This window comes from Sinocyclocheilus rhinocerous, unplaced genomic scaffold (genome assembly GCF_001515625.1).
Source record: "Sinocyclocheilus rhinocerous isolate Xijiao unplaced genomic scaffold, SAMN03320098_v1.1 scaffold1038, whole genome shotgun sequence".
In the NCBI taxonomy this organism is placed as follows: domain Eukaryota; kingdom Metazoa; phylum Chordata; class Actinopteri; order Cypriniformes; family Cyprinidae; genus Sinocyclocheilus; species Sinocyclocheilus rhinocerous.
Genome location: NW_015632707.1, coordinates 749,151 through 774,531, shown reverse-complemented (window position 1 = coordinate 774,531; position 25,381 = coordinate 749,151). Strand labels below are relative to the sequence as shown.

Below are 25,381 nucleotides of genomic sequence, written 5' to 3'. Positions count from 1 at the left end.
TTCAAAAAGTTTTTATCTTGTGCAGAACACCATACTAGGCTATGGTTTTAATACATGATCTTTTAAAGAAAATTTTGCATTACATAGTACATCTGTGTAGGTGTAATAAAAACTCAGAGTTCATAGCGTTATATTATTACCGAGTTTATGTGACTGGTCATCAGTAAAACGCATGTACACACACAGGTAATGGAAGCACAAGAGAAAGTTAAACTTGTAGAGCTGCTCAGAAACTACTAATATCAATTAAAGACAGAAAATATACCTACTGTCTAGATAAATGAACCGACTAAAAATTATATAATAACGATCAACTTTTAGCAACTTTTCTATCATATACAGTAATCAGTATTTATTTTGTCCTGAAAAAAAAAAAAGTATATATGCATAAAATGATACACGGTGTAAAGACAAATACATCATTGTATTATGAAATTCAGTTACATATGTAGCAGTCTTTCCAAGAAAATGTAGTAATTATGTAATTCAAGCTAAATATACAGCAGATTATATGATTATTTACTATACATCATTATTTTTATTTTGTCTTAAACTTGTTTTGGACTAATACAATTCCTCTGCTTTGAATTCCTTTAAAATGCAATTCAATTCAGTTCAAACTCATGAACTGAAATAGCGCAAATTCTGAAAGTTCAGAAAGAGTTACACATGTTACAAAATTTGCAGTGGATTGACTCACTATAATACTACAAACGAATGTAAAATATCAATAGACAGATAAGACATTTAAAATCCACAGACGTAGAGGTGATGGTCAGATGGCTTTTTTGGTGTCTTCTGTTGGCAGGTCTTCGTATGGATTTTCTGTATTGGTGTCTTCAGTCATGTCACTCTCTTCTGAAGCTGCTGAGTCTCCTAAGAGGCTGCTTGATTTCAAGTAATATATGAACAAGAAGAATCCTAGAAAACCATATGCAATTAATAAAAAAATGGATGTGATATTATGCATGTTTTATATTATATTAGAAAATTATTTTGATGTTTGAATGTTTATTAAAGCCTTTTATGTTTACCAAGGCTGCATTTATTTGATCAAAAATGTGAATAATGTGAAATATTATTACAATTTAAAATAACTCTTTACTGTTTTAATAAATAATTGTTTTGTAATTTACTCCTGTGATGCAAGGCTGAATTTTCAGCATCATTACACAAGTCTTCAGTGTCACATGATCCCTCAGAAATCATTCTAATATGCTGATTCAAGAAACATTTCTAATTATTATCAATGTTGAAAATGTTTTCTCAACATAAATCAGGGAGAAAAAAAACAGCATATTACAATGATATGCTGATCGCAGAAATGAATGACATTTTAAGATATATTCAAAATAATTTTTTTTAAATAATATTTTACAAATTCACAATATTACAGTTTAATTGTATTTTTGATCAAATAAATGCAGTCTTGGTGAGCATAAGAGACTTTTTAAAAAAACATAAAAAAATAGTATTTATTCCAAACTTTTGACCGGTAGTTTCAATAGACATTTTACCACAAATATATGGTGAACAGGAATTTTGTTAATTTTGTTTTGCTCTAATATATAGAGCTCTAGTTTAAATAACATATCATAACCGTTATATAAAATCTTTCTTTCTCATTATTTTGAAACCTTTAGTCCACGTCTGTCAGCATTGAGGTCGTCGATACGCTAGTGCATCCCTAAAAGTTGATCAGATGATAAATATATGCATTTAAAACTAGCTGCAGAAGTGCTCTCACCTTGGAAGGAGTTCAGGATGGTGAATATGTAGTACGAGGGCAGACGCAGAGCTCCGAAGCTGAAAAAGGCAAAACTCCAGGTGAGTCCCAGCATACAGCAGAGGCCCAGGATGGTGGTGATGTCCGAAGTGGCGGTTCTTGAGCGCTGCACCTTTTCAACCTTGTTCAACCTGCTCAGCTTCAGCATGGAGAGCCATCGCAGCACAACAACGAAGGTGCTAAAAGTGAAGATGAAGATGAAGCAGTAATAACCGATGTTCACGTAGTAGTGGACATCAGAGTCCAAAATCCAGCACCTGCAGGGGAAAAAAGTGCAGATGGTTAAATTGACAAAATTACATATATACAAATGTATATTCACCCTCACATCCATTTAGTACACAGATTTGAAGAAATTCAGCATTACATCACTTGCTCACCAATGGATCCTCTGCAGTGAATGGGTGCCGTCAGAATGAGAGTCCAAACAGCTGATAAAAACATCACAATAATTCACACCACTCCAGTCCATCAATTAACATATTAATATTATGGATAGAGGACTCATATTTTGGCCAGAAGTGCTGGTTTAAAGTTAAATCCCCTTAAAGGGGTGGTTGACTGGTTTTTTTCTAGGCTTGATTGTGTTTATGGGGTGCAGTCTAACATGTGTTAATGCTTAATTTAAAAAAAAAAAATGATTTTTTTATCCCACATAATTTACCTTTATTCTCTACACCGCTCTGTCCCTTCTCTGATAAACCCTTCTCTGATAAACGCTCCGATGAGTTCCTGCTTTTATGAAGCCTCTCCCTCAGAAATACGCAATGGGCTCAGATTGGTTAGCTGGCCCAGTGTGTTGTGATTGGCTAAACAGCCTCTAGTGCGCGTCTAATCGTCACGCCCCTCTTGTGCTCAGGTTATATTGCAAACAATGGCGTCATCTATATTGCTTATCAATTTGAACCCGAATGAGACGCAGAGGATATTAGTGAAGAGGATCGCGTAGAACCTGTGCAAGCACGGCTCTTACAGGACGTTTTAGAATGGGATGTTTCTTTGTTTGTTGTTGTCTCATTTAGATACGCTGTTATTTGTAAATGCTACTGCTTATGTTTGCTTTTAATATACGGTTTTATCCTGATTAAAGCTTTTATACAGCACGGCAACCGTATGCGCGTCCATGTTTAAAGCTTCTCATAGCTATGTGAAAAATATCTGTATGTCTAAACACATAAAGTGTATAAATGGAACAGTTTATTGGAGCTGTGACGAGCTGATGATCAGGCGAGAGAGAGCGAGTGTAGCGTCTGGACCAATCAAACACACAATATATATTTTGTTAGCTAATTTTGAAACTTGTGAATCCATTAGAATCGTTAGATGACAGAATTTTTTCAAGCACCCCTGGTTTTGACGGCATGGCAACAACTCTTCCTCTTCTCTAAAGCAGCGCAACATGGCCCCGCCCCTTTTGTTGCATGTTCCCGGGGGTGGGGTTTATCAGGGTTTGTGACATCACAAACCCAGGAAGTAGCTCGTTGTTGCCCTACCAGCTGTTTTTGTAGGCTTTAAACTGCCATAATTTTAAAAGACGATATCTCCGTTTGCATTGAACTTGCATCAGTGTCCTAACTTTGCAGATATTGTTTATGCTCAAACAGCAAAAGCACTAACGTTAAAAAATCGCAATCAACCACCCCTTAAATTAAGGATTTGTTTCTTTTGCTTCAAACAATGTTAATTGATGGACTGGAGTGGTGTGAATTATTATGTTTTTATCAGCTGTTTGGACTCTCATTCTGACGGCACCCATTCACTACAGAGGATCCATTGGTCAGCAAGAGATGTAATGCTACATTTCTCCAAATCTGTTCAGATGAACAAACAAATGCATCATTTCCATCCTGGAAAGCCGGAGGGCGAGTAAATTTCCAGCAGTCTATTTATTTTATTGACTATTTTTATGCAGATAAAAAAGAAGAAATAAAAAAATCTGTTGCTTATTTCAAAAGTTTACACATCTAATATTACTTTAATAATGAGTAGAAAAACATACACTCTCAAGTTAATAGACAGTATTTTCCAGACAATATTTTAATAATTTTAAATATTGTTATATTATTAAAGTAAATAGAAAATATAAAATGCAATTATTTAATTTTAAAATGCATTTTAAAAACCTAAATAAAGAACAAAGGATCCAAAGGGGATTTTCACAGTGATGGCATAGAAGAACCATTTCTGATTCCCCAAAAAACCTTTCAGTGAATAGTTTTTTTAGTGTGAAGAATATTTTATCTAAAGAAACTTTTTCCATTATAAAGAACCTTTTGTACATTAAAAAGTTTCTATGGATGTTAAAGGTTCTTCATAAAATGGTTTTCAATTCATAAAATGCAGAGGTGGACAGTAATGAAGAACATTTACTTGATTACTGTACTCAAGTACACTTTTTGAGTATCTGTACTTTACTTGAGTATTATTTTTTCTGGAGACTTATAACTTTAACTTCATTAGGCCTACATTTGAAAGACAAATATCATACTTTTCACTCCTCTACATTTCTATCAAGGTCCTTGAAGTAGAAAGTGGGTGGGTGATTTTTTTCTTCTCTAAAACGTGACTTTTTTTTTCAGACAGTCTGTCAGTAATCACTAATTGTGATTTCCCAGCATTTTCTGAACACTGACCAGTTGCAAATGTGATATTTATTTGCAACAATTCAATTGAAAATGAAAATATTACCTATAAAGCATCTCTATTAAAGTTAAATAATAAAGAAAATATTACCTATAAAGCATCTCCTATTGTGCATCTCCTAACAAAACACAGTAGGTGTATGACTTGTTAAAGCAGTGTTGCTCTTGTAAAGTTATACAGCTACAGTTGTGTTGCTGGTTTTTAATGCAGGTTTGATTTTTTTTTCTTATCAGTCTGTATTTACAGCAATTTCACTGTCAACTCGGTTCATATGTGGATGAATGGCTACACATAGTGCACACACAGCCAGAGCTGTGTGAGATCACCACGCTGCTTTTTGAAACTCACTTGTTTCATTTCTATAGTTTAACAATTCAAAAGCTCTTTATTCCAAAGATACTACAAGCTAGTCAGTGTATTCAGAAATGTAGGCTTAATGTATTGTAAGTTGCTTCAGAAGGTATTGCAAGTATTACATACAACAATAATAAAACAGTGCATTGGAAATTTACATTTGGTACATAAATACTTTGAGTAAAAATCTGTCTTTACAACTTTCACTTGTAATGGAGTAATATTTGACCAGCAGTATCTGTACTTTCACTTAAGTAATGGAATTGTGTACTTTGTCCACCTCTGATAAAATTGTTAAGTGTAGATTTTCATGCATAACATTATATGGCTGCCATTATATTTTAGGAAGGCCATCTCATCATATTTTGGGGTCCACTTACATAGTTACATTGCTTGTGTCCGTTGTTATGGTCTGCTCACCATATTTGCCCAAGACGTAAATGATACTGACAACAAGAGCAGGAGGAGCTGAAACAAATTGTTGACAATGCAATTATAATTTTAGTAAGCAAGAAAGAGCCTTTAAAGTTCTTGGGATTTTTGCCCATTTGATCATCTTTGATTGTCGGAGCACTTAGTGAAGTACTTCAGAATGAATATTTAAGATTGTGAACTCACCCCAGCCAACCACAGAGATCTTGATGATGTAATGTTTGATGGTGACTGAATGTTTGGCTATCTGCAGGCAGAGGTGAAAAGCCTCCACTGCAAACCAGGTGAAACTGGATAGCAAGCAGTAGTGCATGAATCCAGCCATGACCTTGCAGGCAGTGATGTCCTTTGCACGTGCTACGTACTCATTCGACAGGAAGGCCACGTTGAGCAGGAACAGCGCCATGAAGAGATTAATCAGCACGCGGACTGAATCAGTGGCCTTCACTTTCCTAAAATTGATATTTCAATTACAGTTTTTCTCGATTGCTAAAACACTATAACCAGGCTTTTGAACTAAAATTTCAAAACCATAACGCCATTTTTAAAAAAGCACACCCATTTCCTTAAACTATAAACACTATTCCCCTGCTTTGACACATGAGTCAGATTTGGTGAACTGTTATTGCAAAACTCTACACACAAATCCCTACATTTCTCAGTGCGTACACCATGTGGTCATTTAGAAAGCACTAACATTCAATATTGTTCACACAGTTTGAGCTCAATTAGCACACAATTACCCAAGTGGAAACACTAGGAGTCAAAATTTATCACACACCCATCAATGGATAGAAAAAAGGGCCAAAGTCAGCTCATTCAGCTTTGAAAAAATGGATCCAGAGAGATGTGAAGGAAGAGGTTGACACCAGAGCGGAGGAGGAGAAGGAGTAGGGAGTGGAGGAAGAAATGAAGGAAGAAGAAGAGTAGGAAGTGGAGGAGGAGTACGGAGAGGAAGAGGAGAAGTAGAAAGAGGAAGAGGTTTTTGAACATCTTTCTGCCTGCATACTCTCCATTTCTAAACCCTATAGAGGAGGTTTTTTCGGCATAGCAGTGGAAAGTATATGACCGAGAATCTTACATCCGTGCAAGGATATTTTACCCCTGCTGCCTGGCCTGGGCTAATATAGCCTGTGATGTTGATGAGGTTCTTTGGCCTGTCCCAAACCAAAGACGGGATGCTGGGGCAGAATAATTATTTTTGTTGCTTGCTGCATTGTACTGTACTCTATAGTACATTAAATTAAGGAATAAAACATGTGCAAATGCATACATTTGTTGTGCCTTTTGTTGTGTTCATCATATGAAAAGTTTTTTTTTGGGAGGGGGGCACAAGCAACAACTTATTACTGGTTTTTGTAGTATTGTTTTGAATTTATCTCATCAGTGTGTAAGACTGTGTTGTAGTGTGTGTGTGTGTGTGTGTTTGAGGGTTTGTGTGTCATGTCTTAGAGCAAAGTTTGGTTTTTCAGCAAGATTGGGTTGTTTTGAGTGGAGAGCTTCATTTTGACCTGAATATAGGAAGTTAGGGGAATTGAGTTAGAAGTTATGGATTTGTGTTTAGAGTTTCGCAAAAATAAAAGAGGCATAATTTCAAGAAATGTGTTTAAGCAATCGAGAAAAACTAATATTTCGGATCCATCACCTCAAAATCAAAGAGCCAGCCATTGTGAATTAAAAAATGAAGGATTAGCCTTGATAATAAAGTTACTTTAAACTTGAAATCTTGTTTGAAAATAATCAAGATTACAACTAGGGATGCACCGATACCGCCCGATACACTGAGCTCCTGTACTCGTACTCGTACTCGTTAAAATGCCCCGATACCAAACGCCGATACCACACAGCATGTGATAAGTGCCATATTCAGACAAAGAAACACTGACAACAGAACAACAGACAGCAGAATGGAGTTATTAGAGATTAAGGATGTGTATGCAATGAATATAATGTTAAACATTCAGTATTAATGCCTGTATAGCTGATGTGCGCGAGCTGATAAGCAAAGTGGATTGAGCGCGCGGCCTACCAGTAAAACTGATAAAAAATTTTATAAAACCAAAAATTATTCAGACCGAGTTTGGGAAAAAAATCGAAGTTGAGGTTTGCATGAACCTGGATGACAGCATGCCCAGGAGACTACAGGCTGTCATTAAGGCTAAGAGTTGCCCGACTAAGTCTCTCCCTGCTCTCATCCATGCTAGTCTGCATGGATGCGCAGGGAGTTCTTGCCCAGAACAGAACCATACCTCCAATCCAAACTGTATGCTAATTGTCAAGCATCTTTGACGATAGTGGTCCTGACAGAATTACAGTTATGTTGCATCCAAATTACACCCATCAATAAAGGAATATTCTGGGGTTTAGTACAAGTCAAGCTTAATCAGTAGCACCTGTGGCATAATGTTGATTGATTCATTTCCACTTGATTTTTCCACACAATTTTATTGTATGAAAAAAAACTTTTCAATAATTCTAAATGTCTCTTATACCCACCAAGGCTGCATTTATCTGATGAAAATTAATATTTTGAAATATTATTACAATTTAATATAACTGTTTTCTATTTGAATATTTTTTTAAATATAATTTATTCCTGTGATCAAAGCTGAATTTTCAGCATCATTACTCCGGTCTTCAGTGTCATATAATCCTTCAGAAATCATTTTAATATGCTGATTTGAGCCCAAGAAACATTTCTTATTATCAGGGGTGCTGCTACAGTTTCTACAGCAAGAAGCAAGAGCAAGTTGACTCGAGCCCCCCTTGGTAGAAATCGCATTCAGGGGACCGGAATATATATATTAATCAAATAAATAAATAAATATATATATATATATATATATATACATACAGTATATATTCATCAAATAAATTCTTACCTCATGAGGAAGTGCATAAAGAGCCCAATGGACAGGAAAAACAAGGAGAGGCCGCAGCCGATGTAGGTGATGTAGGTGAGAGCGGTGAGGTCATTTTTGGAAATGAAGTGATTTTCATTTGGAGGGATCTGTATTAAAACCATGTTTAGTTACACAGGACAATGGCAACCTTAAAGATTCAGTAACCACATAAAGTCTGTTGTGAAATGATTTTATCAACCACAAATTAATGAACAAAAATCTGAAGGCGCAAAATACACAATTTATATTCTCACTCCAGCTCAATTTCACAAATTCCAGAAGGAAACGGAGAACCTACCATGAGCACAGCGAAGAAAGTCAAGTGTTCACATTTACATGTTATATTTTCTCCTTTTATAAGGGTACTACACCCTTCGGTTGTCCAGTTTGGCTGATGTCCTGAAAAAAAGGAGGGACTGGTTAGTTTTGAGTAGATTTAGAGTGAATTAATGAAATTGACATTATGCTTTGGTCAGCATCATGGGCCGAAAGATTCAAACTCTTAACCTGTTCTCTTAATTTTGCTTAAGTACAAATCCAACACTGAAATTTAGCTCTCTGTGATACGGAAACTGACCATGCATTATTTTATCATGCATCATAAATTTAACAAATTCAAAAAAAAATGTAATAAATAAACACAAGAGCATCACAGACCGTTTCCATCCCATGATCTACAAACAGGAGTTCCCGTCTGGTGCAGAGAAATACTTCAGAATTTCACAAAATAAGATTCAGATGCATTTAGACTACTAGAAATACTTTTCCCCCTCATACATTTGAATACCTGATCTGTTTTGAAGGTCAAGCTGATGGCGTCACTCAGATTGGAAATTTCTGTGCCCATTTCGATTGCATAAACCTCATCATTCAAAACTGTACTGTTCTCTGCATCCTTAAAATAAAAATAAAAGAGGATTGATTAGGTTTGTTTTATTGCTGAGAAATAGAATCGGGCTTCTATATAGAAATATGATGCGACAAATAAAACAAAAATAATAAGATGCAAATAAGGCCTATGTCAGTAAGTAAAACAACTCAGTTTAAGAAAAAGGAGAAAAAAAAAATTAGTTATCTAAATGTTCAGGATATTAAGGATTATCATCCTACTTCATTATTATTTTAAGTCACATTTTTTTATTAATGCAGTTAAGTTTACAATGTCTAATTTGTAAAATCACAAAAAAACTGCTTTCTGTTATAAACATGTCATTGAAAACTTGACTAAGCCTGTTTTTGATATTTCTTTATACCTTTGTCATGTTGGGAAAGCGGAACACACCCAAAAAAGCGTTTCCTGTGGTTTGGTTGAGTGCTTTCTTAGCGGCTTCCTCTGGAATACTGAAAGCACTGGGGTAATTTTTCAGCTCGCCCACATCATCTAAAACCTGTAAACGTATGAGATGTCCATGCTGGGGTACATTTCATGTTTTTAAGAGAAACATTTTTGTCTCTTAAACATCACCACTGTCATGCAAAGTAAAAAAAAAACACATGTGTATGTCTGAAGTCATCTGTCCACTTACTCTGATGTCAGTTTCTGAAGAGTAGATGAAGTAGGACGTCTTGATTTCGGACTCAGTAGAAATTTTCTTTAAAATCCCTTTAACGTTACCCATGGATATAGAGGCAATGGTCAAATTCTCCATCAAAGACAGAATGCTGGAGAGATTTTTCATGGCCTCACTGAACGAGATACAAGATTATTTGTGATAATATCTCTGAGTAAATGGTTCAATTTACAGCCATTGGGACAGCAGGTATGATATAAAGGCCCGGTTTCATAGACAGGGCTTAGCCTAAACCAGGATTAGGCCATAGTTCAATTAGGACATTTAAGTAATTTTTATAAACATGCCTTAGAAAAAAGCATTACTGGTGTGCATCTTAAGACAAAACAAAGGCACTGACATGTTTTAAGATCAGTCAGTGCAAGTTTCTTTCAGTTGAAACAGCTCAGATTTACATTTTAGTCTAGGACTAGGTTAAGCCTTGTCTGTGAAACCGGGGGATAGGGTTAGAAGAGAAAAATCCATTGTGTTACAACTGACAAGCCCAGGTCTCCCCTATTTTTTTAAATCTCAATTGCTATAGTAAAAAAATATACAATTTTAAACTCCATCAAAAATTATTTTCTCTTGTGTATTCATCAAATAGATTAATAAATTCAGCAAGTTATTATGGAAACTTCCTAAATATGGGTTGCAATGTTTGCATGTTAATGTTTGCAATTTTTTAAATTAAACTGATGCCTGTGTAACTAATATTACCACTAAAAATCTTACTAGACTTGAAACACATGTTTGAAAGAATACTTACGCAGCTGCACCAGCATCTGTTTCTGTTTTATTAGCATTAAATTGATCTGACATTCCTTTGGGTAAGGAGACTTCTTTCACCACTTGAAAAGGACTTCCACACTTAAAACAAGTTGCTTTTTTATTATGGATCTCAATGTTGTTAATTTTACTTGCTTCACCTGCATTAATATCTGCGTAAAAACATAAAAATTAAAAAGTAAATCTGGAATAATTAAGAGCAATATTCAGCACTGGGTTTTAATAATACATTTGTTCTGTTCTGAAAGTGAATAAAGCAAAAATAGGCACATTGTACCATATTCTTACCACTACAATTGGAATCATATTTTGCCTCCTGACACGTCTTTGTGGGATTCAGGCAGGTCATGTTACATACTTACACACACAAAACAAAAAAGAACAATATTACAAGATATGCAAATAATACAGCCATAATATTATATATACAAATACTTGATAAGGTTAATGTTAAGATGTGTTAAATCTGTCACTGACTGTGTTACACCAGATTGGTTTACCACTCCACTTACAGGAATAAGAATTCTTTTATACTGATATAATACTAAGTCATTTTTGGAATTATACTCACCATCATTCTCAAAATATTTGATGGTTTCATTGGTCCACTTACAATCTTTAATAAAGAGAACAAAAACATTTTCCTAACTATCAGATATCTGATCTGAAAAAAGCAGAACTCTTGTAAAACAGCAAGTATATAGTGAATAAATTGAAACTGGACATTTTAAAGAAACCTATTGTTGTCATATTTTTCTAAAATCACAGGCTACCAAATGCATAGAAGCAAAACGACAGATCTTTCATTCACCTCCCGTAATCCAGTCTGTCAAAGTGCCATTTCTGCATTTCCCTTCAATTAAACAGACAAATGTGGGTATAGCATATCTGCTTATACTGAGTTTGTATGGTGAGTATCTTGATAAAATCACTCCATAGTCTGCAAAACAACAGGTTAGAAAACAAGGTTACCCTGGGCTAAAAATAAGTAACAAATCACATTCATTTCTAAAGACAATCCACACATTTTCATTATTGATAGTGGCTCTAAGCAGTTCATCCAAAAAAGCCCAAGACACGAAAGAGCCCAAATATGTTCAAACCCACCGCTGCTGTTTGTTGGCAAAGTGTTTTTTGTACAGTTTGTATTTTCTTCGAATGAAAAAACAGTCATGCTGAGTAGTTGTTGTGTAGCGTTTACTGAAAGACAAAAGTTTTTTTTTTTTTAATTTCAAAGTTTTTAAATACGTATTATGTACATGTATACATTTTTTATAATTTTTCTTCAAGGAATGTTTATACACGTAAGTAGAAACTTTCTCTATTTAATGTACTGTTTGGGCTACATTCTGTTTCTCCTCACCTGACGATCCACTAGAACTGCACAGAATAGTGGACTTGTTCCCTGCAACATTATTGCATATACTCATTTAAAAGACAAATGATAAACAATGTGGCCACCAAAAAGTATATACAATAACTACATTTACACACTATACATTTAGTTTTTTAATAAACACATTTAATTCTCATTCACTTTCATGAACATGTCTGATTTGAATCACCTGTTTTCAAGTATCCCATGAAACCATCTCTACCCAGGATTAATATATCCAAATTTCCAGTTTCATTTGAAGTGCTGCCAGGAATAGGACATAAGTAGTTGTGAGTTTTATCACAGGGCTTAGACCAAGGTCCTACAGATATGCAGAAGGGGACCGATAAAATGAGCAGGAGGCCACAAATGTTCCACTTCATTCCTGACGGGTTCTCCAGGTTCCTCAATAACATCTGAAGAGCAAGAAGAAATGTGGAAAACATGAAAAACACCGTGCTTTGCTTTTAAACTCAAAAGCAAATTAGAACAACCGTCAATAACATTTTGGAAAATCCCTAAAAGGATTAAAATTGGTTTTGAATGAAGCATGTTTTCCTGTCATTTTTATGTATAGCTTATGGCATAGCCTATAGAATAACTGCCCACAAGTGTTTACCAGGTAAGACAAAATCATGCGGGGCTTCCAGTTATTTTGTCCAAAAACAGTCTCTTATACTGCTTGATATTGCAAACTGGTATTTCTTATTATATTATTTTAATGTATTGTCATAACTGGTTTGCAAATAGTTTTAGCGTTTACTGCACTTTGTTATTATTCTAGTTATTTGCCTATAGAGGCTAATGTCTAACATATTCACAGATAATAGCTCATCTTCCCCGATGCAAAATACGTTTTTTTGGTTGTTCTATACTTTGTTGATACGAGTTTATGCAAGTTGTTTTGGCATGAATAAAGACAAAAAATTAAAATAAGGTGGATATGTGAGGAAAATAAAGGTGAAAGTAATTTAAAATAACTGATGCAACTTTTATAATAATACTATAATAAGTATGTCTATTGAGATGTTTTTGGGAAAAAAAAAACTACTTTTTAGACTGTGAATGAACCACATGCCCACCAGTGATTTCTACATTTTGATGGAACTTTTATTTCTTTTTTTGGTCCAAGTGATACAAAGAGAAGTGTGAAATGTTCTGGTGCTGTTGATCTAAATATCAGCACTCTTGAAAAGCTGCTCTGCCATTTAGACTAAATGTTTTTATCCTATAATAAGAGCAAAAATCCAAACTAAAACACTGACACTGTGTTATGTAACATTGAGTCAAAGGCCATAAACCTGTGATAAAATATACAAATGAACTCAGTTCCAATCCAGTGAGGTACATTTACATTTCTTCTCGTAAGTCTGCTCATATGTAAATATGTGTAATGTGAAATGGCTTATTCAGGACAGTACTAAATAAAAAAAATGATACGCAATTTTCATGATCCCTCTTATTTTGTTACAATTATTAACATTTTGCATATTTTGCAAGGGGTCTGTAAACTTATGTGCAGAACTGTAAATTTAGCTGGTACTGTTATCAAAACTGATTTAAAAAAATGATGAAAAAGCACACAATTTATCGAAAGCAGTGCCACAATACAAAATCTCAAGACTAAACCAGAGTAGAACAAAAGTGTACAAGTCATTAACTAAATCACAATTATTTACGTTTATACTCTTACAAAATAATTCCATTAAGAAGCTTTAACATACACGAACGGACCTTTCCACGTCACAAAAGGTTCTTTATAGTGGAAAAAGGTTATTTAGATTTTCAAGAAAAAAAGGTTCTTTTAAGAATTCTGCTCACCGAAAGGTTCTTTGGGGAACCCAACATTAAAAAAAAATACTTTTAGAACATTCATTTGTAGGAATGTACTTATAAGATAACTGAAAATAAATTCTTACCTGGTGAAGAGTCGTTGAGTCTTTCCAAATCATTCAACTCATCATTTCATCAGATATAGATGGTACATAATTTTGCATGTAGCATTTCCTCCCTCCCCCTGTGGTTTTCTGTTTTTGTTAATCACATCTCTGGATGCAAATAATCTGGAAGAGAACAGTGGGATGAGACATAGTCACTATGAACAGCCATATTCTTTACTGTTAGATGATTATTCTGTGACATCATTAAGCAAAAGAGTTTAGACAGGTTTTACTGGTTAATCTTGTAAAATTGCCTATAAATGTGTTTTTTATGCAACCGGACAATAACACATGTTGAGCAGCGTGCACATGAGACAAGACATGAGATATGAACATGTGCATCGATAAACATTATAGAGAAGCAAACAAGATGATACTGTAAAATATAAATAATGTTTACAAGACATAAGTCATGCATTTCAAATGTTGTAGTTTTATATGAACGATTAATTAAAATAGCAATGGTATGAAATTGTGGTTATTTAATATTTTTGGAGTTTCATGAATTGTTTGTGCTTTGTTATACATTTTACAGTTTGCATTTTGTGGAAAATTTATAGCTGAATAACCTGTTATTCATTGGCAGGTTTGCATTGTCACTGCTACATATGTTTGTGCAGTGCGGTAAATAGTAATTCATCTGTTTAACAAATGAGGTGTGTCACAGAGGACGTCAGCCAAACAAATGAAACCTTGTGAGTTTACAGTAATGTTGGACGGACACATTTCAAAAGGCTTTGTGCACATATAGTACATATGTAGATGATATATAGGAATATTGATGATAATTATGATCATTTTACACTATACTGGAGCAGGCACTCATGCGGAGCTTTTTGCAAAAATATATTCTTAGAGAAGTATTTTACTTTAACATATGAGTCAGAGCGATTTCAGTTTAATCATGTTTGGGCATACATAAGCAATTCTGTTTGCATATTGTCAGTAATTTTGTCTGATTCAAGACACATCCTGTGTGTTAAATGGCATAATAGATCAGTGCTGGAGAAGGTTCATTTGAACTCATTTTGTTTCAAAAACTTCCACCTTCAGGTTGTGGATCACATGTCTTTTTTTTCTGTGATATGTTTTTATAAACATAAGAATATTGTTATTAATATTTCAAGATGAACACTTACTGTACTGAAGCAACATACAGTGGTGTGAAAAAGGTTTTGCCCCCTTCCTGTTTTTTAAAAGTCCCCCTATAGTCAAAAGTTTTATCCAAACTATGTTTTTACAAGCGGACAACTGCAGTGGATACTGTAACAGTCGTTAAAGTTACTTACTTGATGATGTTATGTCCTCAAAATGCCTTGAAGACTCGAATGCAGCCGTTTGTGCATGCATACCATATCCCCACCGCCACCATGGGCCCCGCGATCTACAACGTTGTGATTCAAGACATCCTGTGTGTTAAATGGCATAATGGATCAGTGCTGGAGAAGGTTCATTTGAACTCATTTTGTTTCAAAAACTTCCACCTTCAGGTTGTGGATCACATGTCTTTTTTTTCTGTGATATGTTTTTATAAACATAAGAATATTGTTATTAATATTTCAAGATGAACACTTACTGTACTGAAGCAACATACAGTGGTGTGAAAAAGGTTTTGCCCCCTTCCTGTTTTTTAAAAGTCCCCCTATAGTCAAAAGTTTTATCCCTTAAAACTCATCTTTGATCATCAAAATTACATATTTAAATGTTTTTTTCTTGTGAAAATAATTTTCTCATGCCTTAAAATAGCTTGAATGTAAATTTACACCCTTGCCTCATTTACTATACGTGGATCTATGAATACGCAAATTCCACTCAGTCACACCAGAAAGGGCCTCCTGATCCACAGATAATAATGACTGATAAAACTATGTTTTTACAAGCGGACAACTGCAGTGGATACTGTAACATTCGTTAAAGTTACTTACTTGATGATGTTATGTCCTCAAAATGCCTTGAAGACTCGAATGCAGCCGTTTGTGCATACATACCATAACCCCACCGCCACCATGGGCTACTACACCTTTGGAGACGGCTTATGGTAGAGAAATGAACATTCAATTCAGCCACATTGGAGAGTTTGAGCATGAATGGACTGTTTAAGTCATGCCACAGCATCTCAATCGAATTTAAAAAACTGTAGGTTTACCTGATTATCCATATATTCATATTTTTAGTAAAATTGTGTTCAAATGTGTGTATCAAATGTGATCTTCAGGCTTTTAAGGAAGGCTTATTTGTTCATCTCTCAATCATCATTAAATTGCGTTGCATTATGTTTTGAACCTACAACGCTTTGATCATAAATCTAAGCATTTAAATGTCATCTTACTAAGAGATATTATTGGGAGATATAGAGTGACAACTGATATTTACAGGTGCATCTCAAAAAATTAAAAAGTTTTTTTTTTTTTTTTAACATTTCAAAAAGTGAAACTTTTATATATTCTAGATTAATAACATGCAAAGTAATACATTTCAAAAGTTTTTTTGTTTTAATTTTGACGATAAGTCAAAAATCCAGTATCTCAAAATATTAAAATATTTACATTTGAGTTTCATTAAATGACCATCCCTACAGAATAAATTCCGGGTATCTCTTGTTCTTTGAAACCACAATAATGGGGAAGACTGCTGACTTGGCAATGGTCCCGAAGACTATCATTGACACCCTCCACAAAGAGGCTTTTCTGTTTTGCAAATCCTTTTTTTTTTTATTGATCTTAGGAAATATTCTAATATTTTGAGATACTGGATTTTTGACTTTCATGAGCTGTAAACTCTAACCATCAAAATAAAATTAAAAAAAACATTTGAAATGGTTTACTTTATATGTAATGAATCTAGAATATATGAAAGTTTCACTTTTTGAAATAAGTTACAAAAAATTTTACTTTTTCACGATATTCAAATTTTTTGAGATGCACCTGTATATGCATTTTATGTAAATAGTCTGATAGATACAGTGTTATAAAGATCTCATTGATATTACAAGCTACCAGAATTTCATCTTACTTTTTGGCCATAGAAATATCAGGATCTGCACCAAATTGCATTTTTTTTTTTTTGCCTCAGATTGGGCCTCCTAATAAAACTGAGCTCCATATTCTCCTATTTCATACTATATGAGCCATACAAGCATGGTGTATCAAATATGATACTCAAAAAACAAACAACAACAACAACAAAAAATATTTTTCTGACATTATTTTATGTCAGGCTTCTCAGGGTTAAGTATCCATTAACAATTACATTCTTGTTTGTGTCGTGTTCTGATCATGCCCATCTTTTGTTCAGACTGTCAGTCTAAATCCGATTGGAATCCGATCATATTTAGCAAGTCTGAACGGCAAAAAATTTGACATGAAATCCAATTTTTACAAATCAACTGTCAAGCCACATTAATATGTGGTTTGAAATCATATTCAAATCGCATTTCTGGAAATCTGTTTCAGCCTGACAGCTCAGATCGGATTTTGCGTAGCTATTTGCCTATGAACAAGGCACTTTATTTCTAATTTAGATTTTCAATGAATATAAGGAGGTCCAAGGTCATTTTATGAAACTGTTGCCCTAGAAGTATTCACTTTAGATATATGTTATGTATTATGTCAAGTTATGTTAAGCATTTTAAATATTCTTTTATTAGAAGTCAATTAACAATCAATCATCGCACACCTGCAGGTAATAGATAGGTGCATAGGAAAAAAAAGACAAAAAGTAAAAAAAAACTAAGAAACAAAAGGAAATCCCACACACTACCAATACTTGCAAAAGTATCAAATAATACAATTATAAAACAGTAATTTCAAAATTAAAAATTTGAATTTTCACCGAAACATTGTCAATTATTGTTTTTGATACTTTTGCAAGTACTGGTAGTGTGCAGGATTTTCATTTGTTTCTTAAACATTCTTTCAGAGGAAATTATTTTATGAGCTAATAAATCCCACTGTATCCTTAAGGTTTGGAATATACCTTTAGAAAGGTTATGAGTTTACAAGGTTCTTTCAGGAAATGAATGTAATGCAGGTATTTCGATGCAGTGTCACCTTATCACCAGTAGAGGACGCCATGACATTTTTACTCTGACATTGTGAAGTCAAACTACTTCTCTGAAAAGTACTGCCGTTTTTTCATATGAGGAAATAGTTTAAACAAGACTTTGAGTATGTAAATGTAAAAAGAATGTCCAGTGCTGACAAAAAAAAATGTTCAGAGTGTTCAGAGTCATTAGAGGACACACTTAAATTGTGGTTTGACATTTGTAGGGACACCTACTGTATGACAGCCTACAACAAAACTGCTTATCTCATACTTCACACCTCAGGAATGTGTGCTGCTTTCTCTTCTATTTTTAGAGCTCAGTCGAGTTTGTGGTAATAAGGTTGTGGGACATCTGTTTTTTCAATGAACTTATACACACATGCAGGTGGCTCAACACAAGAGATCCCGGGGGACCCTATTGGATGCCAGGCTGCAGTTTGCTGACATCACCTGTCACCATCTTCCCGTCAGGCTCCAGCTGAGGATGGAGCAGTTTCCTTTGATCTGGAGCTGCTGTTATTGACATCATCTCTGGGATTTCCAGTATGATACACACAAACACACATCTCATATATTCGTTTACAGAATCTTCGTTTATGAAATACTTTAGCTAATTTAACTACTGAATGTTTGCAAATACCAGTAAGAGTTTCTGTAGTTGTGGTACTCAAAGCTGCATTTAACACATCTTTTTTGACTTTAAAGAGAGCAGTTTCCTTATATATTATATTTCTTATAATATTCCTCCTTATATATATTGAAGATCTGAGTAAATATAGGCACAAGCCTCAGGTTATTGTCATTGTTGTTTATAGTTAAAAGAGTTTAAAGCAGCCTGCTGTATTAAACGGATAGTTCACCCAAAAATGAAAATTAGCCCATTATTTACTCACCCTCAAGCCATCCTAGGCATATATGACTTCCTTCTTTCAGATGAATCCAATCAAGAGTTATATTAAAAATGGACTTTGATCTTCCAAGCTGTTTAATGGCAGTCAGCGGGTGTTGCAGTGCATCAGTCCAAAAGAAGTGAAATAAAGCGCATCCATCCATGATAAAAAAGTGCCTCACACGGCTCGGGGGTGTGAACAAAGGCCTCCTGTAGCGAATTGATGTGTTTTTATAAGAATAATATCCGTTTTGTACTTCTAATTCGTGACCGTTGTTTTGTTTTGATCTCTCCCCTGCACTTCCGCATTCATCACTTCTGAGCGGCGCATGCGCAAAGCTGATCTCCCGTATTTTTAATCTTTCTATAAAAAAAATCCCACTGGGCATATTTTATATGTTTGCTACATTCGCTTCCGGTAAAACTCCTGTAATTGGTATGGGCCAAACCTCATTATATGAATAATCACGACAACAAATTCCAAGGTTGTCCAGTTGCCAGATCTTGTATGAAACGCATCTTTCTCACACGATCGACGCATACAAATTTCAACCCATTTGTCCCCTCGACTTGGCAACCTACAGCCCAGTGAAGCTATTGATATCTGCGCAGGGAGTACCATGGGAAGGAAACAAGGATCACTGGTAGAAATGGGAGGAGAAGACTCAGGTGGTGCTCCAGTGAAAAAAACGAAATATACATGTAAATTGAGATATAGCTTACACTTCAAAAGGCTATTTAATTGATTAAATATGTGCGCTGCAAGTTGAATTAGCATTTTTCAATAAGCCCTTCTGCTCTTTGTTTAGGCCAAAAACGACCCTTATTTTTACACAGAAAACAGTTGTAAATGTGAACTGGTGGATCAACAAGAAGATAATGAATTATAAAACCCTAAAGATATAGCCTACACTAAGATATATTTATGTTACTAAATGAATATAATTGTTTGATAATAATTGTTTAAATTAATATAATATAAAAATTGTTACTTTTAACTCCGCCCCCCAGCCCAGCTATTTTGATACCCAAATGTTGACAGGTATGGTACAACAGTGAGCGCAAGCTACATTAAATTGATTATTACGTTTTATATATTGTTATTTTTCTTACAAAAACGCATCGATTCGCTACAGGAGGACTTTGTTCACCCCCCGGAGCCATGTGAGGCACTTTTTATTATAGATGGATGCGCTTTATTTCACTTCTTTTGGACTGATGCACTGCAACACCCGCTGACTGCCATTAAACAGCTTGAAAGTTCAAAGACAATTTTTAATAAAACTCTGACTGGATTCGTCTGAAAGAAGAAAGTCATATACACCTAGGATGCCTTGAGGGTGAGTAATTTATGGGCTAATTGTCATTTTTGGGTGAACTAACCCTTTAATGCTTTGGAAAGTAATCCAATTAGCTTGAAAAAATTATTAAACTGATTGTTATCCAGATCATTGAGATGGATCATTTCTTTGTTCCTTCTGATTTAAATTTGACATATTCATTTGAAAATCTTTGACTTTTCAATTGTAAAAGTGGTGTGGAGCGTGGGTCCACAGCATTTTCAACAGTACAGACCTCATAATAATGAAGGAATGCAGTATTTCCTCTCTCAATAAGTAGAAAATATGGTTAACACCCGGTCATGCATGAAAAAAAAAATACCGTCATGTACCGTGAAACCGGTATAATTTTGAAAAATACCGTGATATAAATTTTTGGTCATACCGCCCAGCACTGAAGGAAAGTATATGTAAAGTAAAAATAGACTTTACGGTAATGTCAAAATTTGTCACATATGTAGTGACGTGTCTTTCCTAGTCTAGTAAAGAGTTAAAACAGTGCTTAAAATCAGTCAGCTAAAATCTTTTCTGAATATGATTAAAGAACATAAATGTAATATTCTACATTGATAACCAGAATTAGTATTATTATATTATTCATATTAAGTTTTCATTTTAATTTTTGCACTTTTGTCATGTTAATTGGGTTTTTAATATTTATACATAGCTTTACTTTATATTTCAGTTAACTTTAGTTTTCAACTTAAATTTATTAAGTACTAAATGTATTTATTTTATTTTGTTGCCAGGACAATATATTTTTTTTTTCAAGTTTTTAATTTTTTTCCACCTAATTTTTATATTTTACATCAGCTTGATTTTCAATTACCAATTTTTTAGTTTACATTTGCTTCAAGTAATGTATGTGGTGGATGTCTTTTACAGGCATCCTACACATCTAAACAGATTGGATAGCTGGCCAATCAGAGCACACCTCGCTTTTCAGAATGATGAGCTTTGTAAAAATCGACGCGTTTCAAAAAGGCGGGGCATAGAGGAGAAACAATAATGTACAGTATGTGGAAAATAATGTGGTTTTTTAACTTTAAACCGCATAAACACATTTCATTACACCAAATACACAAAATAATGTTCTTTTTAGCAGCATCATATGACCCCTTTAATACTGTGGTTAAGAGCAAAAAGGCCAGAGATTTTCTTACAGTAGCTTCCATATAAATGAAAGATTTTACTTAATATCTGTAGACATAAGCCTTATATTATTGCCATTGTTGCTTATAATCTAAAAGTAATCCAATTAACTTTAAAAAAAAAGACTTAATCTACTTATTAAACTGATTATATTTATCTAGATCATTAATGAGACCGATCATTTCTTTGCCAGTTCCTTCGGCTTCAGATTTGACATATTGATCTGTCTTCCCTCAAGCATGATGTCATGCAATCTTACAGCCATGATGTCACTTCTGATTCGTCTTCGGTTGTGTTCATTGAGCTACTGCTGCTCGTCTGGGGACTCATTCTTCTTGCTAGGTGAATCACGCACCGCTCAACACGCATCTAAAGTTTAAACACAACAGAATGACAAGTAAACACTTTTGGGGGAAAAAAAGGACCAGCTAGACCTCAAATATGAAATTGTAAATGCTAAAATTAAAAAAAGTAACATCTTCACTTCAACAGTTTATCCTGTAAATGTAAACAACCAATCTAACAAAACCCTAATGTAAATTTGTAAGACTGATCAGGAGCTGCACAGATATTAGCAGTGAATCTCAGCAAATAGTGTCACAGTAATAGAAAAAAATTGTGAACAAGCATTAAAAAATCACATACTGTGATATCGCAACAGTCATTTTACTCCCAGATATTACAAGTGCAAAAAGTGTGTTAATGAAGGCCTGTTTCTCATACAAAATACTTCTTACTAAAAGCAGAACAGCAGCAACAACATCATGTTTGGCTAGCATTTGGATGACTGACAGAAGCCTAACCACACCCTGTTTTAGCAGTTGTGGTTTGTTACTAGGAGTCCACGTTGTTGCTCAGCCAATCAGGATGAAGAGAAGTTGACCTTCTGCTGTGGGTGTATCCCTTCAGGGCATCTGCAAAAACATATGAATGACTGGGAGATCGTCATGAGCAGCCAATCAGGACGCTGATCTGACCAATCACAGTTGCTTTCTGTTCTGCCTGACAGTTACCAAGTCACTGTTACTGCCTGGGTAATCTGGGGCCGCCTGCCATTGGTTGAAAGTGCTGAGAATTCAGCACCTGATTGGCTGAATAAACACACGCCGTTGCTAGGGAGCTGCACCAATGCAGCAAGTCAGCTGTTTGGTTTCTAGGCAGGATTTACTCGCTGCTGAGATGTTTTGGCGGGAGCTGGGAGGAAGGAGGGGGCTGTAGATTGAAGTGGAGCATGTGATGTGTTTATGTGCTTGTGTTTTTCTCTTCCTCTTGTAGGATCTTTCTGATGCAACATGCAGTTGTGAGGGAGGCGTCTCCTGGGCCTCTTGTGATTTTTTTTTATTTTAACGGGTCTTTACTATGAAACAAGAACCAATGATGTAGCTGTTGCTACGGAGGCAGCGCCAGCATTTGTTTTGTCTCGCTCTCATCTTTGGTACCTCCCCATCCACAGTTACCGTAGAAACAGAGTCACTTTGAGTCTATTTCAATCCTCTTCCTCTAGTCAGTGATTTGTCTGTACCTCATCCTCATCTCAAACCATCCCAACATTTTAGCAAACCAAAATCCTTGCCAGCAATGTGTAGGCCTGTACTGACTAGTTAGTATGCAGGCTTGAAATAATCTACTACAAAACAAAAACTATTCTTCCTTTACATGCCAGTCAACACATTCTGTTTTAGAGTTAACTAGCACAATTTTTCTCATTTAAATTGGCCATTGCAACCACGCGGCTGAGCAGCGCGGCAACAGTGCGCGCAGGAATGCTGTAGTGTTGGGTCGTTCTTGAACGATTCGTTCGTTTTTAACGAATCTTTAATGTGACTCGGGAAGAACGAGTCGTCTCGGGGAGTGATTCGTTCAGTCGCGCATGCGCAACATCCTATAGGTTCTGTACTGGAATTAGTCAAGTAGTTCACCTGGTTCGAATCTTCGGGTTTTTCCGAGTCGTTCGTTCATCACGTGACAGCCCCATAAGCCCAAACCCGAAGATTTGTCAGATAAGAGGTGGTGAGCTAATCATAGACTGAAGACTCAGGTAAACAATGAATTAATCTTTTCTGTTTCTTATAGCATTATAGTTTTGTATTGTTTGTAGTGTGATCAACGTTTGCGTAAGTAGTAGACATATTAGGGAAGTAACACGTAACATTTTAATTATATTTTGTTAAAATGAACGAAATGACTCGAAAAAAGATTCGTTCATTTTGCTGAACGAGACTCAAAGGTCCGAGTCGGTAAAATGATCCGAACTTCCCATCACTAGAATGCTGAGCCCAACGGCTGTCAGAAAGGATGATGTCATCGCAAGCGAGTGAGAACAGGAAGCTTGTGATATTCAGGTGACTCACTGCCCATTTACAACAAGTGCACTTGAATTGTGCACTTGAATTCTTGCTCAAGCAGAAAATATGCATGCACAAAAATGTGAAAAATGGAAATGTGTACTAATTGATCACAGTAGCCACATATATTCCCCTGTCCGATCAACTTTAAAAATGTTAACCATAGTAAAAAGAAAAGGTTGACAGATGTCAAGGTCAGTGTGTTTGTCCATTACAAAACAGAAAAATAAACAACAAGGTTTCCTGTGGATATTAAAGATTTGCATGGACTACAAAATTCTATTAAATTTGAAGACAAATATTCCTCATATTCAGAAAATGTTCACCCCTGGTGGGCTAGTGGCTAGGGGTGTTTAATTATAATTAATAGTGCACAAAAAAGTGAAAAATTGCATATACTGTACAAAACCCATATGTATTTCTTTCTTCCGTAAAAACAAAAGGTGAATATATTTAGATTTACTCTCTCTCTTGTTATATATATATAGCCTATATACAGTAGTCAAAATTTGAAGTGGATCAAAAAAGTTCATCAAAGTTGTCCTAAGCCATTTGGGTTTAGGACAACTTTGATGAAAGGTTTTGATCCACTTCAAATGTTGACTAGTGTATTAGATATACATAGATAAATATTAGATGTAACTTTTAAATAGTTTATAACGCTTCCAGAAGTACGCAAACTAGAGGCTGCCATCTTGCATCCAAGTTCCAGGAATATCCATATCATGTAACGTTAGTGACTTAATATAAATTGAAAGATCTACAAGTCTTTCGAAAATCTGTTGTAAAACACCCGCCATAGCCCAAAAACGAATAACGGCACAAACGTGTTGGAAAACGTTCAGTCAGAAATACATACTTTAGCTAATTAAGGCTGTCAACGGAAGCATGTTTTTCACTCATTTTGAATAGTTTAAAGAACTTTTTAAAGTTTTTCAACAAATCCAAAGTCAAAGTGGCATTAAAACGGTTCTTTTAAATAACGTAGCCACTAACTAACAGTCTGAACCTATTAAAACTGCTGAAATACACCGCTTGTATTCAGAAAGAAACTTACCGTTTCAACACATAACGTTAAACCCTAAAGTAACTGACCTTTTCCCTCGGGCACCAACAACACGCAGATTCCCGCCTCCCGCTCGAGTAATTACCATATCACGTGCCGTCAGGGGGCGTGGTTTTCTGCGCGCTCGTGTCCAATACCAACATCTCGAGCTCAGGGCGCAGAATGAAAGCGGAGCGCGTTCGTGTTAGTAAATACAAGCAGAGTGAAGACGGAATAAAAGAGCGCTGACACAAAAAGCGGAATAAAAGCAGCACTGACACACACACATTCAAGCACTGGCGGTGAGTGTCTCTTGTTTCTGTGTTTTATTTGCTGCAGTTTCATTGTGTATTCTGTGATTTCTGTGGATTACTATATAAAAATAAGAACTAAAATGATTCTGCTATTGTCCTTAAAAAAACAACGTTCCAGTGATTTGATCTGTGAAAGAAAGTGACAAAAGTTTTAAATTACAGAATAAACTTAACAACACACTGAAATATCCCCAACATCATATTCTGATTTGCCCATCTAAACTATAAAACTGAAATATCAAAAAGTGACAATCACATTAAAGTCTCATGTTGTCCTGATTTTTTATATATTTGTGTTTACTATGGTATTACCTTGGTATATCCTTTGTTTTGGTTTGTTTTTGAATTCCCTGCTGAAAACAACAATTGTTAAATAATAAGAGTGGTTTATGATGGTCTACAATGGTCTTTTAGCCTGAACAAGCTGGTCTACTGTTTGCCCCTTGGAAAAAAAAACCTAAAACCAGCCCACAGACCAGG

General features: G+C 35.1%; 1 protein-coding gene across 1 annotated transcript; it reads right to left on the bottom strand.

The window, feature by feature from the left end:
• Positions 1 to 698: 698 nt before the first annotated feature.
• LOC107742736 (adhesion G-protein coupled receptor G5-like) lies at positions 699 to 24,657 on the bottom strand. Its single transcript, XM_016555767.1, has 20 exons — positions 24,600 to 24,657; positions 21,457 to 21,566; positions 13,752 to 13,895; positions 12,023 to 12,248; positions 11,821 to 11,862; positions 11,565 to 11,657; positions 11,269 to 11,397; positions 11,029 to 11,073; positions 10,746 to 10,814; positions 10,438 to 10,609; positions 9,645 to 9,804; positions 9,372 to 9,506; positions 8,906 to 9,013; positions 8,776 to 8,812; positions 8,417 to 8,517; positions 8,098 to 8,225; positions 5,402 to 5,667; positions 5,164 to 5,251; positions 1,748 to 2,043; positions 699 to 921 (listed from the first exon to the last, which is right to left on the bottom strand). Exons 3-20 carry the CDS (start codon positions 13,782 to 13,784, stop codon positions 776 to 778), a joined length of 2,274 nt encoding a protein of 757 aa, XP_016411253.1. The 5' UTR covers positions 13,785 to 13,895; positions 21,457 to 21,566; positions 24,600 to 24,657; the 3' UTR covers positions 699 to 775.
• Positions 24,658 to 25,381: the final 724 nt, after the last annotated feature.